Source organism: Dermacentor albipictus, chromosome 6 (assembly GCF_038994185.2).
Source record: "Dermacentor albipictus isolate Rhodes 1998 colony chromosome 6, USDA_Dalb.pri_finalv2, whole genome shotgun sequence".
Classification (NCBI taxonomy): domain Eukaryota; kingdom Metazoa; phylum Arthropoda; class Arachnida; order Ixodida; family Ixodidae; genus Dermacentor; species Dermacentor albipictus.
The window spans coordinates 37,851,740-37,868,086 of record NC_091826.1 but is presented as its reverse complement, the minus strand read 5'-3'; the positions used below and the strand labels follow the sequence as shown (position 1 = coordinate 37,868,086).

General features: G+C 46.3%; 1 protein-coding gene and 1 long non-coding RNA gene across 2 annotated transcripts in view; one reads left to right on the top strand and one right to left on the bottom strand.

The window, feature by feature from the left end:
- The window catches only part of LOC135914581 (uncharacterized), a 30,614-nt gene that overhangs the window by 11,747 nt on the left and 2,520 nt on the right, over positions 1-16,347 (bottom strand). The gene's annotated exons all lie outside the window — the stretch shown is intronic.
- Positions 766-13,742, top strand: LOC135914577 (transmembrane protein 115). Its single transcript, XM_065447490.1, has 4 exons — positions 766-1,520; positions 6,996-7,175; positions 9,420-9,765; positions 13,308-13,742. The coding sequence occupies exons 1-3, from the start codon at positions 799-801 to the stop codon at positions 9,709-9,711; spliced, it is 1,194 nt and encodes a 397-aa protein (XP_065303562.1). The 5' UTR covers positions 766-798; the 3' UTR covers positions 9,712-9,765; positions 13,308-13,742.

Here is a 16,347-nt window from a genome sequence, read left to right as displayed (position 1 = left end):
GTTGTTGAGGCACAAACAGCCTTGGCTGTCTCGAAATAAATGCTGCTGTCAATAATCTGGCTTCACATACAACACTGCGTGGAGCTTCTGTGGAAGACATAAAACAAGGAAGGTTCCTGAAAATTGGTTATTAACTTCAAAGAAAAGTAAGTGGCAAATATTTCAGTAAGTGGATTAGTGCTAATTTGCGAAGTGATCTGTTGCCTTCAGATAACCTTTATAAAAATGGATTGAATTGCTTAATCAATGCGCATTTTATTTATTTTTCTTTACATAGAGGGCGCTTAAGTGGGTTAGCGAATATTAGTGAATAGTGCTACTGTTTAGGCTTTTTACTAAAAGTGAAGGAGACCGACGAAATGTGACTGGATTTTTAGAATCGAGAAGGGCTTGCTGGCATGACCACAGCCATTGTATGATACCACGAATGCGTTCAATTTAGCGCCCGTCGCGCTCTTAGCAGTAGTCCTGTAACACGGCTATGTCGGTGTGGTAGTTACATTCAATGCCTTGCCTAGAGACTCGTTAGGTAAAGCCATTGGGTTTCCAGTGAGAAACTATGGGTAAAACCCCTCCATTATCACAATTTTTCACTGGCCTTGAATACCATGGAGGAATCCACAACCTAATGGAAATCGTTGCATAGGCCGTAGAGTTTCATATATACTGTGGCTTGCATAGCGTCGTGGTGGAATCATTCAAACTCGGCAAGCGTCACATCCGGTTTCTGCTGTTCTCCTCACGCGGCTTCCGGTTTCCTTCCGCGACTTGTGGTGGTGGGGGGGGGGGGGGACAGACATGGCAGCGAGGAAGATGGCCGCTTCCACGGTGGTGCAGCGAAACCTGCCCTACCTGCGACAGCAGTTCCTGGCCGCGCTGCAGACCTGCAGCGCGGTCGTCAAAGTGCTGAGCCTGGCCGTGTTCCTCTGCTACTTCCTCTCCTACAGCCAGGTCGCGTCGCGGGCCGTGTGCGTCACGCCGGGCTACATCATACCGCCCAGCTTCTGGATATGGACCGCGTTCACGCACGCGTTCTTCGAGAACAGCGTCTGGATGGTGATCGCCGACATCGTGACCGTCGGTCTGTGCGGAAAGCTCATCGAGCCCCTCTGGGGCGCCATCGAGATGCTCACTTTCTTCGCCATCGTCAACACGAGCGTCGCGTTCCTCTCGGTCGCCTACTACATCGTTCTCTACTCGATCACCTGGAACCCGGACTACCTGTTCGCCGTGCGAATCCACGGGCTGGCCGGCTACTGCGCTGCCGTCATGGTGGCGGTCAAGCAGATCATGCCCGACCACGTACTGGTACCGTTGCCGTTTGGCAAGATCCGCAACCGGAACGTTCCTCTCACGGTGCTCCTGGCCTCGATCATACTGTGGGCATGTCAGGTGCTTCGAGGCACCTACCCGGTGATGTTCGCCTCGGGCGTGCTGTCCTCGTGGGTCTACCTGCGCTTCTACCAGCACCACAGCAACGGCAGCAAGGGTGACATGGCGGACCACTTCACGTTTGCTAGGTGCGTGTCCTTCGCGAAGCCGCGGTTGGCCTTCACAGAGAAGTATGCGTGCCCGTGACATGTGACGGTTCGTGGTGGTGACACAACTAGTTGGGGTGTGTGGTAGGCACGCGCGGTTCGCGTCTTATCTGCGTGTAGCTGGTAAAATCATCGACGTTTGTTTTGCCGTCTGTAACTAACCGATGCACCTTCTTTTTGCCGAGGCTCGGAGACTTGGAAGAGCGGTTGCAAGACGACGCGCTCCACTGAACACAGCGTCCGTTTACGTTTTGGCGTATTGCGAGATACGCCAAAGCCTGTGTCGCACAGATATGTCTGCAACGTGCAGAAAAGCTCGACGCTGAGCGAGTCTAAACGTATACGCTTATCTGCGGATTAATAGGAGGTTATGAGGAAAGCGTTTACTCTTTAATATATGAAACAATCTAAAGGGAGTTTCACCCCCGTACGCATATCTTAATTTCAATATTGCGTCGCTTGTGACATATTATAACGACAGCTGCTACATTTGCGTCCTCGCTTATAAAACTGCATGCGGAGGAAGTTGATAGGATTGCTTAAGGCTCTCCCACAGTTTGCCTACGCAGCCTTTAGTCATGCTGTTGACTGCTTGTGTGTACGAGGTGATTGTGCTATTTCCTCTTTGCCTTCTATCTTCTCATATCTCCATTGCTGCTGTGTAGGCTCAAAGAAGGCGCAGATATGGCTCACAATCCTGCCTTTCCTCTCTTAGCTGAGTCCGTCTAAACGTAAATGGCAGCGGTTGTGTAAACGCAGGCTAAATGCAGAACGTGCAGTCTTTCCCCATCTCGCAGTGCTGCATTTTACGTTGACATGGTAACGCAGGCAACTCCAAGAAACTGATTCCCGCTACGTTTCCGTGTTTGAGATTACCATTATATGTGCATCATGGGCAGCATTCCAAGCATTGGCAATATGCATGGCTTTTGTTTATTTTCAAGGAGTTTAGTTCAGTTTTCGGTAGACCGTAGTTTTGAAATGTATTGGTTCATGAAACGCTTTGGCAATTTCCATATAACAAGCAAATCTACTCGTCGGCTAGGACATAACATGAATAGGAAAGAAGGCTTATCAAAAGTTCAAAATGCCTCTTAAGCACAATTATCGAAAACCACTGCATGACATGGTTTCATAACATACCAACATCATCTTGTCACCCAAAGATTCTTCAGACACACTATTGTCACACTCGTTGGCAAGCCCAGAACAAAAAAAAAAGAAAGGGTATTGCATTTTACTTCATTTTTACCCTCTATGTTTCATAACTGCCTATATTCGATTTTTCTTTTTCTTTTTTACTTAAGAGGCAACGTAGTGGAAGCTAAAAGTCTCACTACGTGCATCTCATAGTGTAGTTGTTTTTGAACTGCTATGCTTTCTGTGGAATTGCTTCACGTATTACAACTACAACTTGATAATGTAAGGTTACATCAAATCACATGTTATTTGTTCATCTTTGTGCTCCTGACATGCGATATAACGTGTTTTGGTCGCAAGCGCAAGTAGGGTGCCATGGCCACAGAAACTCGTTGCTCCATTTGCTCTGTGATAAACGGATTCATATCTGTAATGCAGCCGTATAATAATTGTGCCATGTTTTGTGGCATAAATGTGTGAGACTTGTTACATAGAATTACATGGCACATACTTATGTCTTTCATTCATACGTTACATGCTATTTTGGTTCGCGAATGCTAGCAGCCAGGGAATTCTCTCTCGACTTCATAGTGTCCCCTACTATGCAAGAAACTGAGTATAGGTACCTCAGGACTATTACACTGAAATGCTGTGTTCTGTTGTTAATATAAAAAGGGCCTTATGGTCAGAGTCACCACACATATTCTTGTTGAAGGAAGAATGTGCTTCAATTCACTAATAAGTGAACGAGAGAGGTTGCAACACTACACTCTATTTAAACCTACATTCGTTTAAAATTGAGTACTCGTGTTTTCTAGGTGCACATTATTTGCACCCTGTAACCATTTAACCTACTGTAAAAAAGATGTGGTTGTTTTTCTTGAGGAGGTAAGGCAGTGATAGTCCATGTTCAGCATGGATTAACTTGCACATAATTAAAGGGACACTATGTTGAAAAATAACTCGAGCTGTGTTGGTACATTACCTTTTTATGACAAGAAAAACAAAAGCCACTCTTACAGTGACAGCAGGCTTGGTGAACCAAAAACAAGAGACAACCGGTGATGCTGTCTTGGAAGTTCCAGCGCCAGATCACTAGGACATCATGGATATTGATGGTGTCTGCTGGAGCCTAGCTAATTTTTTTACTGGTAAATGTAGACTACATTGCATTCTTAAGGAGCCAAACATTGAAATTCACAAGTTTCGAGAATGCTTACAGCGGCAGATACTAAAAGTACTTTGAAATGCGTGATGTCACACAGGCATATTGGCAGTATGCTTTCCGCATGATATTCAGAAAATGGAAGTTCAGAAATGGAATTGATGAGCCCCTTACCCTGAAATTAACAAAAAAAAAAAACTTCTGAAGTGAATAATTTATCCCTCTGTGAACCGGTTTGGTGTTTCCCTTTAGCATCTATGTAATTGTCATAAAGCGGTTCTCCCACAACAGTAACATGCTATTGGAAAAATTTGTCTCTAGCATTGATACAACCACTCTTAGCAAATTGCAGGCCATTGCTAAAATTTGCGAAAATTTGCCATATGTCCTTAAATTTCTGATACTGTACCCCAGTTGCAAGTTAAGAGCTTCTGTTAGCTGAGCACAGCGTAAAAAAGAAAAAAAAAATTGCCTCAGTGAAGTGTAAAAATTCAAAAGTTGGTGACATTGCTACTCAAGAGACTTGGAAGTGCAGAACAATGCTATGGTTGGCAGCACGCTAGACGTTCGTTTTGTTTAATTAAAGCAAGTGTCCGCTGATACCAACACGCAGTGGCTCAATCAGTTGCTCAGTATATCAGTCATATTTATTTTTCTTTAATTGGCAATAAGGTTTTGCAAAAGGTAGTGACTACAGTGACGGGGCCCGGCACTTTAACATCTGCGCTACAGTGACGGGGCCCGGTACTTTAACATCCACACTACGGTGACGGGGCCCGTCGCTTTAACAACAACACTACACCGACGGGGCCGTCACTATAAAGATGTCGGTATTGGGGGCGAGGACGACTTACGGAGTCGCCATCTGTCGGAAACGCCTCACATGCGTCGGCGTTAAATAAAGGTTAAATAAACATACTACGCGGCAGCCCTCCTGAACAATTTTGCAAGTACTCTCGAAATGGCAGTATTCTACCTTTAAAATAATCATGTTGGACAAACAGAAAGCACAGAATGGTTTACAAACGCTATCTCTTTGCCTACTACGTACAGTAAGCTGGGACACTGCGAGCGGTCGCCGCAATCGATTCCACCGAACCGGTTTGCGTGAAACGTAAGCAATCGCTGAGAAAACTATGTGAAATATGTTCTTATAGTGGGATGGCTGTCTGTGTAAATAAGTGTAGCATAACAGAATGAAGCTGCAATGCAGCGATCGCACGGGTTCGCGGTGACCGACTTCGCGTCTGCATGCATGTCCTCGCGCAATGCTTCGCTTTCGCTCCGAGCACGTTTTCGCACCGTGCCGTGAGCTTTATGCCGCAGCATATGAGCACTTGACAGTACGCAAGCTACCATTGTTGCATGGACACTGTCGGAGCTGTTCAAAAATAATTTCGTTATAGCTAAGGTCTTCGACGCCTACAGCGACTTGTGATGTTCTGTCGCGATGATTCAGTCTTAATTTTCTTTTTCTTTTCTTCTAAAGTCTTGGAAGCTTCAATATCATTATTTCTCAAATTTCATCGAACTGCATGTTTATCGGTCTTCTAAGCGAGCAATTACCCGCTGCTTCTTTTTCTTAATTCAGTAGAATATTCATTGTCTGGTGCTACACAAGCAGGAACATGGGCCGTGCCTTTTTAAATGTGTTTTTACCGTTCGCCTTCCATTAGAGTGAACTTTCTTTCTTTATTATAATCATCATACGTGTTACAGTGCATACGCAAAAGATTGTACATTCGTGGACAAGTACCCATTGCGGTCGTTCGATCCGTATGTGTGCAATCAATGTATTCGATTACTGCACGGAAGTTGCTGACATCGTGAAATTCACGTGGTGTTGTGGACAGTACTGGAATAAAATACCGCGGTCTGTGAAGTGCTTGGCATCCCCATAGGCGCCAGCACCGAGAAGCTCATGCAGCTGGGGGTCCACAGCACTTTCGATGAGGTTGGGTCACAGAAGTTAGTCCAGGTTGCCAGGCTCGCTTCCTCGCCTGCGGGGAGGCGGATCCTGGAGGCGCTGGACTTTAACCCGTCAGGGAAAGGCGATGCGTGCTCGACGCGTGGTCGCGGGATGTCGTCACGGTCTCGCCGTTCCCGCGCAACGTGCACCCGCAACGCAATGTAGGCACACGCCGGGCCCGAGCGGCCGCACTTCTCGGATCCGTCGCCGACGATCCACGATCGGTCGCGTTCGTCGACGTCGCCCAATACGGTTCGTCCGACCGGCTCGCGGCGGCCGTGGTGGATCACAGGGGCAACCTAACGCCGCGTCCGTGCGGGGCAGGTGTCCGGATTGCGGAGATCCATTCTGCACTTTAGAACACATGCTCTGGCGGTGCCCCTCGTTACGTGACCACGGTCATCTCACCACAGAAGAAGAGTGGGAGGAGGCGGTCAGGCACGGCCTGCCCTTCCCAACGTCGGAACGGCTCGCGGCGGCCCCCTCCCTCATAAGGGGGTTTCGGAGTCGCTCCTCAGGACCTTAATAAAGTTCACTGCCTGCCGTGAAGTGCTCGAAGTTGTTTGCATAGAATGTTTGAAAGAAGCTTGTGCGGCCACTGACGTCTCTACAGTGTTGACGTAAAGTGCCGGTCCCGTGGGCCCCGTCACTGTAGTGTATATGCTAAAATGCCGGGCCCCGTCACTGTAGTACAGATCTTAAAGTGCCGGGCCCCGTCACTGTAGTGCACGCATATGTTAAAGTACCGGGCCCCGTCACTGTAGTACAGATCTTAAAGTGCCGGGCCCCGTCACTGTAGTCACTGCCTTTGCAAAAATGCTTGCAGCAAATCGAGGGTGGATTTTTCTAACGAGACTGTACTCCATTTCTTTACTCACCTTTTCGTGATTTGTTGCTGCTCCACGTGGTGCTCCATTTACATTATCTCGGGTGGGTTGGCTGATTGTGAGCAGCGATAAATGCGGAAAGAATAGAATCAAGCATGATAAATTGTTACATTGTACCTGGCCACACCTCTAGTGACGAAAAGGCTAGCTTCGATTCATTTTTGAGTACACAAGCAAATTATAAACATTGCAGGATATATCTGGTACAGAATGTACATTTACAGCTACCAGGGTGAAATTCATGTGTGTTCCCCTTCTCCCCCTCCCATCCCCCACCCTTTCTTTTTCCCCAACAGTTTCTTTCCAAACGTGCTCCAGCCTCCCATCGCTCTGTTCAGCAACCTCATCTTCAACTTCTTTGTGAAGATCAAGCTGTGTAGGAAGCCACCGCGAAAGTACAACCTGTCCAGTGGGTCTGCATCCACCGTCACCATCAACCTCCCGGGCACCGATCCTCAGGATGCGGAGCGGAGGAGGTAAGTCCTGGAGTTTCAGCAGCGTGCTAGTACTAGCCTGTGGGCTAAAGCTTTTACGATAACAAACTCGAAATCAACCGGAGGACATAAAAGGAAAAAATGTCATCCACCTAGCGGAGATCCACTAGGTGGAGGAAAGTTAACGACTGGGAAATTTATTGACCCTACTGTAACATGAAGCTGCAAAGGAAATCCATGTAAGGGTATAAGTTGAAGAAAAATTCGTCCTGGTCCATGATTTCTTTTTCCTAGTTGTATTTTTATTCAAGTGCGAAGCCTTCTTTCTGAGAAACCTGTATGGGTTTTCTTTGTAGCTTTGTGTTACAGTAGGGTAGGTGACAATATTTCCCTTTCAGGCTGCACATATGTTAGGGCAAGGAATCACTATACTAAATTGGGCTTTGCTTTTGAAAACTAAATTAGAGGTATCATTTATGCAGCCGTTGCCTCTTTCATAGAGAGCGTTAAGTATGTCCAGTGCTACAGAGTGATAAAAACCTGGATTCAGTAGCGAATCTCTAGTTCCTAGAATGTAGCAATCTCTTTAGTTCATTGTCTTCCTTTCTTATCATCCACCACTTGCTGGTGACAACATGGGCAGTGCCCCCTTCAAACCACTGATGAAGCTTGAAAAGAAACATAATCAAATTGCTACATTATCACGACCCCAGTTTTTATCACTGTGATTTCTTTCAGTGGTACACCTGTAGTATGTGTCCGTGTGCTTACTTGTGTATACTTATATCCTTGGTGTCAGGGGATGAATAAACTAGTCATGAGTAGTACTCAACCTTGCATTACCTAGGTGTGATCGTGCTAGTTTGCGCTATTATGCCTTCCCTACACATGAAAGAACTAGCCAAGCAAAGAGTTCTGTTAAGCTTGTAAAGTGCTCCTGATGAAGCTAGTCTACAGGTACTGGCTTTGGAACAATACTGTCAGAGCATGTGATGCTTAGTGCAGCTGCTACCAAACTGCTGCTCTTCTGTCACGAACAGTTATGTTGGGATTGTGCCATTGAAGGGCTCAAAGGTAATTGCAAAATGAGAACACGCAATAAAAGAGCAGTAGCCTGGAAGCAGCCATGATTCCACCTCGGTTGCTTCACCTCTAGTGCCACTAACTGGAAACTCTTAAAACTAATGGTGCATTCTTTCTTGCTGACTTGCCACTCACATCAATTTAAACGGAGCAGCTGCTTCTATGCTTGGAGAGGCAGAGCTGCCCCTGTTCCGAAAGAAGTAATTAGTTTAATGTTGTCATTCTGGCCAGTGACATTGACTAGGTTATTCTGGCTGACATTGATTAGCTGCCATAGGGACACGCAAGATAGCAGTGCGCGTAAGCTTGCATTACAAAGCAGCTGGTGACCTGCCCATTGTACCACTTGAATCTGCCGTTGCTTTGTTTGCTTGTGGTGCTATGCAACCAAGGCAAACATTCAGCATGGCCTTAAGAGGAAACTGTAGCTTCAGACTAACTCTGATTTCTCTAATCAAATGTGTACGAAATGCAATAATTAGGCAACTGCTATGGTGATTTAAGTGAGGTTTGTTGGGTTCTGAGAAAATGAAGGTATACTTGCTGTTAAAAGTCGTATTTTGATTGAAAGACTCAATTTTTCTTTTAAATTAATATTGCCATAATTTAGCAAGTAAAAATTGTTCGAAGCGTAAAGTTTGCAACTTCATAACTCTGTGCAAAGAATGGATATCAAAATTTTGCGAATTCTATCAGATTGTCTGAAGCAGACAGATATACGATATATTAGTTTAAGTGCTTTACATGAAGTTGCTTACATGGTTTTTGCTGTAATCTTATAACCAGATAGCAATATGAACAAATATTATAGTAATTAGGGCACTCTGAAGCTTGTCAGTATAATCAAAATTCAACATCACCACTTCTAGGATATAACAAAGTAAATCTGAAATGTTGCATGCCAATGTTAGCATGTAACGAATATATGCTTATATTTTATACATGTTGTATATCATTTTAACGAATATATGCTTACATTCGATACATGTTATATATCATTTAACAAATATCAGGTATAATAAAGGCATTCTTGTGTCATGTGTGAATTCATTCTAACCAAGTCTTTTGCTGTGTTTCTTCTAAGGTTTAGAGGACTTGGACCTGCATCTAATGCCAAAAAAAAGTGTCAGGTTGCAAATGTAATTTGGTTTACCAGCATCGCAGATTTGATCCAATGAGCATCTTACGAATCCCAACATGCAGGCAGATAGCGCTGCGTGCCCTGAGTGAGCGGCTCACAAAGGTGGAACAGCAATGGCCGCTGCTCTCCGACGAGGACCAGTCCTCGACAGCCAGCAGCAGCACGACAGCGGCGCCCTCTTTGGGCACCCCGCTGCACCATCAAAAGCCGGGCCCTTCGGGCGAAGGGCCCGCATCATCTCAGGTGGCCATCGCCATTCCCAGCCTACCGCCGCCAACTGCGCGAGAGATGCCCACCAGCCGCGAGTCGCCGCACGACAGCTCCGCCAAGGCACAGTCCTTGCTGGATGCATGACCCTCAACGAATTGAGCGTCGTCCGTGTGGGTGATTGAGTGGAATCATGCATCTGTGAGTGCTCAATCCTTGCTGTCCCGATTACTTGCTTCTAACTCGAGCCAGCTGGATACTTGAAGCACCTACTTAGAGGTGTGGAGTAGAACTTGTTACTGGACGAGTTGGTTGAGATCTAATGAATACATTGTTGTACCAACAGGACAATGGACTTAGGAGGGAAAGTAAGAGACGATAGTTGTGGCTTTGGTGAGTTGATTCCTCATCATCACAACCAGCAGGTAATGGGAAACAAAACACACAGGATGATGAGGACAGCGCATGTCCCAATCTTCTTGCATGCTTGTGTCTCCAATTGCACACTGCTGGTAACAAGCTGCTTAAAGACCCACTTCGATTTCTCAGTGGCCATTGTGATCTGCCGTTGAGTACTAGGTTGCAGGTTTGATGCCCAACCTTGGCAGCCACATTTCGGTGGGGTCAGGATTCAAGAAAATTCAATTAATTGGATTTAGATGTCTTGGAAGAACCCTAGATGGTCTGTATTAAATTGAACAGTCTCAGACAAGGTAAACGAATGCAGGTATAATGAAGGTATTTTCCGTGTTGGATGTGATTCGTTATAACAGAGTTCGACTGGCAATTTACGGCCATTTGTTCATCATCTAAGTTTTGTGCTTCAGAACAATACCAAGAAAAATAATCATTCAGAACGCCAGAACTAATTTACTGGTGGTAAATGTCAGACTGTCCAAACATAATCTAGATTCACAGGCGTACATTTGCTAAATTGCCATGACTTAGCAAAGCAAAGAACAAGGCTGCTTGGTATGACATCACGGAAACTGCACTAAGTACAGTCAACTTCCATCCATTCGACAATGATGAGACCAATTAAATTTGTGGAATAAAACAAGAGGCAGATAAAGTTTTGAAACACCACTGATGCACCTGGCAATGTTTGACCCTATTTCAACACGCCCCCAAATCGTGCATGCACCCACCTTTTATAGGTTCAAAGTGGGGAAACTGACATAGAAATGCCATTAGAGCTCCTGAACAAAGTAGAAATCAAATGTGCACCTTATTTTTTTTAGCAAGAAAACTGTACCATGTCCCCGATTTTGGTAATAGGAAACATAGGAAACCAGCGAACTTTACCTTCACAAAATGGAAATTTATTGATCTGCTGTCCACCGTCACCACTTTGTCACATGTTTCCGTTTTCTCAAGGTCCCAGACATGCCAGAGCTATGCTGTGTTTGCCTGGCCTTGTGTGAGTTGCGAGAGAATGATCTTGGGACTGTGCCTAAGTATTGTGGAGGAGCCTACACTTTGCTCCGTTTGTCCCTAGACCGAGCTGCTATGCACACTGTGCAACGGTTGTGGGTAAACATACTCCTTAAACAGACTCATTTTCCATTCGTGTTTCCATGGCATTGGGAAGAAAGAATTGCGCTCATGACTGCAAGGTCATCAATTTCGCAGTGCCAGTGTGTCATTATTTATTGGTCTGCTGCCACTAAACTGGCACTTACCTAACCTGCACCCTCCCAATCACTGCGCACCAAGTCGCTCCGTGTCAGGCCTGGCATTTTTCCCGTTGACTTCTGCAGTACATGTTCTTGTTTTCTTATGCTTCACCGCCAGACCTGACATAGAGGGTTCCTGCCAAGGGGAGCAGAGAAACCTGGCGTGCAGCGTGGTGGGACAGGTTAGGTAGAAGCCGCTTTAGCAGCCACAGACCAATGAGTAATGACACGTTACTGTGAGTTTGTTGTATTATCTGCTTTGCCATTATGGACTCTGTATTGGCTGTTGTGATCCCGTGTGGACGGAAGTTAAGCAGCAGTTCTCGCGTAATGCGCATTGCCATCGGCTAAGGAGAGAGTGAAGCGTTCCCTTCTCTTTAGTACTTGGGCAAATGCAAATTTTGAGAAGCGAAATTCTCCACATTTCTCTCTCGCAACTCACACAAAGCACAAGGGTCGGGCAAAGGCGGCGCATCTCTTTCGTGTAGGCACCCTTGACAAAACAGAAATATGCCACTTTATCGCTGTCTGTGAAGAACCACAACATGTCGTCCTCTGTATGGTCCATAGAGCATTTGATATTTTGCATTTATCGGACGTCTCCGCAACAATTGCAAATGAGGCAGTGGCCCACCCCTAGACTAACCATTTTGCAAGTTCATCCTACGATGCAGCGACGTTTGAATGTGCTGTCATAATCAGACTCAAAGCGATGTGTTGTCATCATGCTATGCATGAACTTGCTCTGTCACAGTCCATGGTTGGCATCTTGTGATGGCAAGGCTCTGATGGTAGGCTGTCATGCCGCAGGTGCAATGTTGGTTTCATATTGAATTGTACTGCCCAAGCAATTCTCGGGTGATTTCTCTTGGGGAAGAAAAGTGTATATTAGAATCGGTTAAATATTGTAATAATTAATTGTGAGATATGACTTTTGTTTATGATGTTCCTGTGTGCCCTAAGCGCCATCAAGACAGACACTGCTATTATTGGAGTCACCACTGTGGTCTTCATTGGTGTCAGGCGTGTGCATAATGACAAGCCAAGTTCGAATTATCCAGCGAAGGCCGATTCCAGGTTTGAAATAACAACGGTTTGGTCCCATAGGAATGTATGGGCACCGTCCAGGACCTTCCATCAGGACCAAATTAACTGGAAAATCCTGTTAACCATAGTCAAATTAATGTAGGTGTACTGTGTTATGAAAAGCCACACAGAGAGATGGAGGAGCACATCTGTGCTTGTCGTATATGTGTGTGCTTGTACGGTCTTCACCTGTGCCTTCTAGTAACAGTACTTTGTGCACATTTTATGATGCTATTTGTCTAGTTACTGAAATTATGTCTTATAGACAGTTACTTGCGACTGTGGAATGCTTCACTACTCTAACAAAGTGTTTGTGAGACAAGTGCGCAACATAAATTAGCCGCAGTGTACTTCTTCAGCAAAGCTGAGCCATGTCATGGGAAAATGCGTCTACTACCCCTGATTTTAAAGGTGCCTGATTCATCATCGTCATCAGCATATTTTATGTCCACTTGCAGGACGAAGGCCTCTCCCTGCGATCTCCAATTACCCCTGTCCTGCCCCAACTGATTCCAACTAGTGCCCGCGAATTTCCTAATTTCATCGCTCCTAGTCTTCTGCCATCCTCGACTGCATTTCTCTTCTCTTGGTACCCATTCTGTAACCCTAATGGTCCAACGGTTATCAAACCTGCGCATTACATGACCTGCCCAACTCCATTTTTTTTCTTAATGTGCATTAGAATATTGGCTATACCCATTTGCTCTCTGGTCCAAACCGCTCTCTTTCCATCTCTTAACGTTATGCCTAGCATTCTTCGTTCCATCGCTCTTTGCGCAGTTCTTAACTTGGTCTCAAGCTTCTTTGTCAATCTCCAAGTCATAGTTTTACCCCCATATGTCAGCACGGGTAAAATGCATTGAAAAGCACAGTGCCAAATTTTACTCTTGTATTTCAAGCATGAAGCTTCATTAGCTAGCTGATTCTGGCTGCTTTCTAATCCTTGTCGTTCCATTTTCTTTCGTTCTTTTTTTCTTTCAGCCCATCCGAAAGACTGGAGACGGATGAGCAAGATGTCACTCCATAGTCACACATTTGTATATAGACTGTCAACGTGAAAAAAAGAAACACGCTGAAGAAAAAACATGTTGATATAAGGAAAGGGTTGCACGTCATTCCTATACCCTTCACCTACCAGCTGAAGACGGGAGCTGTGTACAGAAGAGACACTCAGTAATTAATGAAAATGGCTTTGGTGTGTGTGCGTGCATGTGTGTGCATGAAATAAGCAATTGTTCTTTCTCGTCTTTCTTTTAGGATGCGTGCGAAGGAGCGCGCGTGTTAATGCTGCACAGACTGCCTTTACAGGTGCTTTGGAATCCCATTGTGTACAGAGAGACGTGTATTTAAGAAAAAAAAATTAAGAGAAAGGCTTCCTGAGCGAAATAAACAAGTGTCGTTTAGCAATGTACAAAAGTGTTCTGGTGTGATGTGTGCTTCCTGTTTCCAACAAGGGCTACTGCTACTGGTACGGTGAACAATGCCCGTCATGTTCCGCCCATTACTGTTGTGGGGGTCTCGTCCGTACTCTTGGGACAAAGGAACGACAACACAGTAGTGCAAACAATCACAAGGGCATTTATTGCACCTTTCATAGATCAATGCCTGCTAGCCGAGTTGCCACCACAAAACATGCCGATGGGCGCGCGAGAAATCTAGAAGTCCGACTCGCCGCGACCTCGCGAGCGAATAGGTTCGCCCCATGCTGAATCCCAACGCCTGGTCGTTCGCGCGTACTGTCACGTGAACGGTGGCGCATTCCAAGGCGGCCACGCGAGACGGTCTCGCAGAAGCATGGGTCGCTGCACGCGCGGCACGGCACGCCCGTGCTGCTTGCTGTCTCGAACCCAAGAGCGCAAGCGCCTTCTCTTTCGGCGCCCAAGTAACCCCGCAGCAGCTAACGCAGCAGCACGACACTCGCGCCATCTCCCGCGCTGCGCCTCAACCACTCCGACCGCCGCGGGCGCCAGGCCACGCGGCGGGCGAAGCCGCCCTGCAGGAGACGAGCTATGCGGGAAAACTAGATCGCAGGGGAGGCGTGAGAGTCACGCATCCCCACACTGTGCTGAGCTCTAGTGATGGGATTATCGGCTTGACCTCAAAGTTGGGTGGTGCGACCCTCTGTTAAGGTTGGCTAGACCACCATATACCTCTCTCGCTCCGCCGGATCTAAAAATATTGCGCAGCGACATTGTTATCCACCACCAGATGGCGTCATCATCTCAGAATAATAAGGATAAGGGTGGCACATAAGTAGAGAGGAACCAAAGCGATGTCGTATAAAAAATTTTACCGACAATTATGATACTCCCTAATACGAGTTTTGAGTGCAGCTGTTGTTTTGCATTCGCGATGTATTGTGGCAAAGAATTTGATTCTAAACCATGGGGTGCTCTCGTGGAGGTACTGAACCTCTGTTCGGGCAGCTTGTTTATCAGAAGCGGCAGGTGAATCATTTGCACAGGGTTGCATTGCTCATTGTTCAGAAAGAAAGCGTGTACACAGGAACACGTGGCTCGCACGAAATACATTCTCTAGTGGCGGCGGAGTGCGTGTGCAGTGGATCCATAGCCCATGCCATCACTTTGTTACCGTGCTGGCCGCATGCCTGATCGTTGCCACACTCCACTTGCCACCTCACGGTTCCACTAGGTGGTTCTGCACCCTCCTCTCCGCATTCGTCCTTGCACCTCTTCGCTGTCGCCACTTTTTCAATCCCTTATGCGCTCCGCAATATCTCTCATCTTTCGCTGTGCTTGTTCAGTTGGTTACAAGTGACGCCGGCGCTTGCAGCAGGAACGGGCGCCTAAGAGCTGTGCTCTGAACTTGGCACATGGTTGCAGAGGTGTATGATGATGCGCTTGTACAGACAGCAAAGAGTGGAAATAAAAGGTAAAACATATCATTTGCATAAGAATATAAATATTATGCTGAGGTGTGGGCAGCATACCATCACCCCTTTTCAAATGGGAAATCACTCATCATCATCATCATCATGACATTTGAAAGGGATGTTCATATCATATACAGATAGCATCGATAAGTGAAGTTACCAGCCATTTCAGAGAGGTCGATTTTTATAAGAGCCATTCAATCCTCCATCTGAAGAAGTTTGGCAAATGGTCATCAGGTGTACAATTGTGTGAGAATATGCGCCATTAACAGGTGAGGAGGTTTCAGAGGGGAAGAGAACATTTTATTGTTGAGCGTTCAGTGAATTAATGAGCAGGTGATGCGGCCTTGGTCCAGGCCACCTCTGTCAACATGCTTGATAGTAGCTAAGATGTACACTGCCAGAAGACGGAGGTAAAACTGGATGTCATAAGCAATAAGCTCCTTGCTGCAAGTGAAACGTCTTCCATCTGCACTGGCTGTAGCGGCTTTCCTGGCAATTCTCACGGCATGTGAGACTGCGCGGGAGTCTACGCAACCATGCAAGACGGTCTTGCTCAACTTACCTGCGACGTAACCTAGAGGTGTGGGTGGCAGACTCCTGCCTTGATGCCATGCGGGCCATTCTGTTCCACCTTCATCTCTTAAGCCTAGATGTGAACTACATGCTGCCCATTTATTCTTCCCTTCCCTCCCCAAGCTCCCCCCTTGCAAACCCAGCGTCAAATTCTGCCATATTGTCGAATTCTGTAATGGCAGCATTTTGAGCCAATGAGAAAGGCCGTAGGAGCCCTCTGGGCCAATCATAACTGACAAGATGGCAGAATTGACTGCCCAGAAAAGGACCTTCGGCACACATACTCTACCATCAGACTTGGGTGCTGCAGCAGCAAATGTTATCTCTCTGTAAAAAAAATATCTAAGTTAAGCGACTTGGCAAGTGTATTTGCTGTATTGAAGTATAGAAACTTGGGTCCTTCCTTGGGAAACTCGACCGTACCGCGTCTTCGGTGAGGTAACACGCAATGTCCGTTGTCCGATGGTGGAATCGCCTTTACCTCGTTTAGGAGTGTTCGCGAAGGAGAAGAAAACGACACCTCGCGCGCGCCGAGGCAGCCTCCCGGGTGCG

Excerpts from the sequence above, each read along its gene's own strand:
- LOC135914577 (XM_065447490.1), top strand. The coding sequence starts at position 799 with ATGGCAGCGAGGAAGATGGCCGCTTCCACGGTGGTGCAGCGAAACCTG. Across the intron at positions 1,521-6,995 it reads GACCACTTCACGTTTGCTAG|TTTCTTTCCAAACGTGCTCC; the intron begins GTGCGTGTCCTT and ends TTTCCCCAACAG. Across the intron at positions 7,176-9,419 it reads CAGGATGCGGAGCGGAGGAG|GCAGATAGCGCTGCGTGCCC; the intron begins GTAAGTCCTGGA and ends CCCAACATGCAG.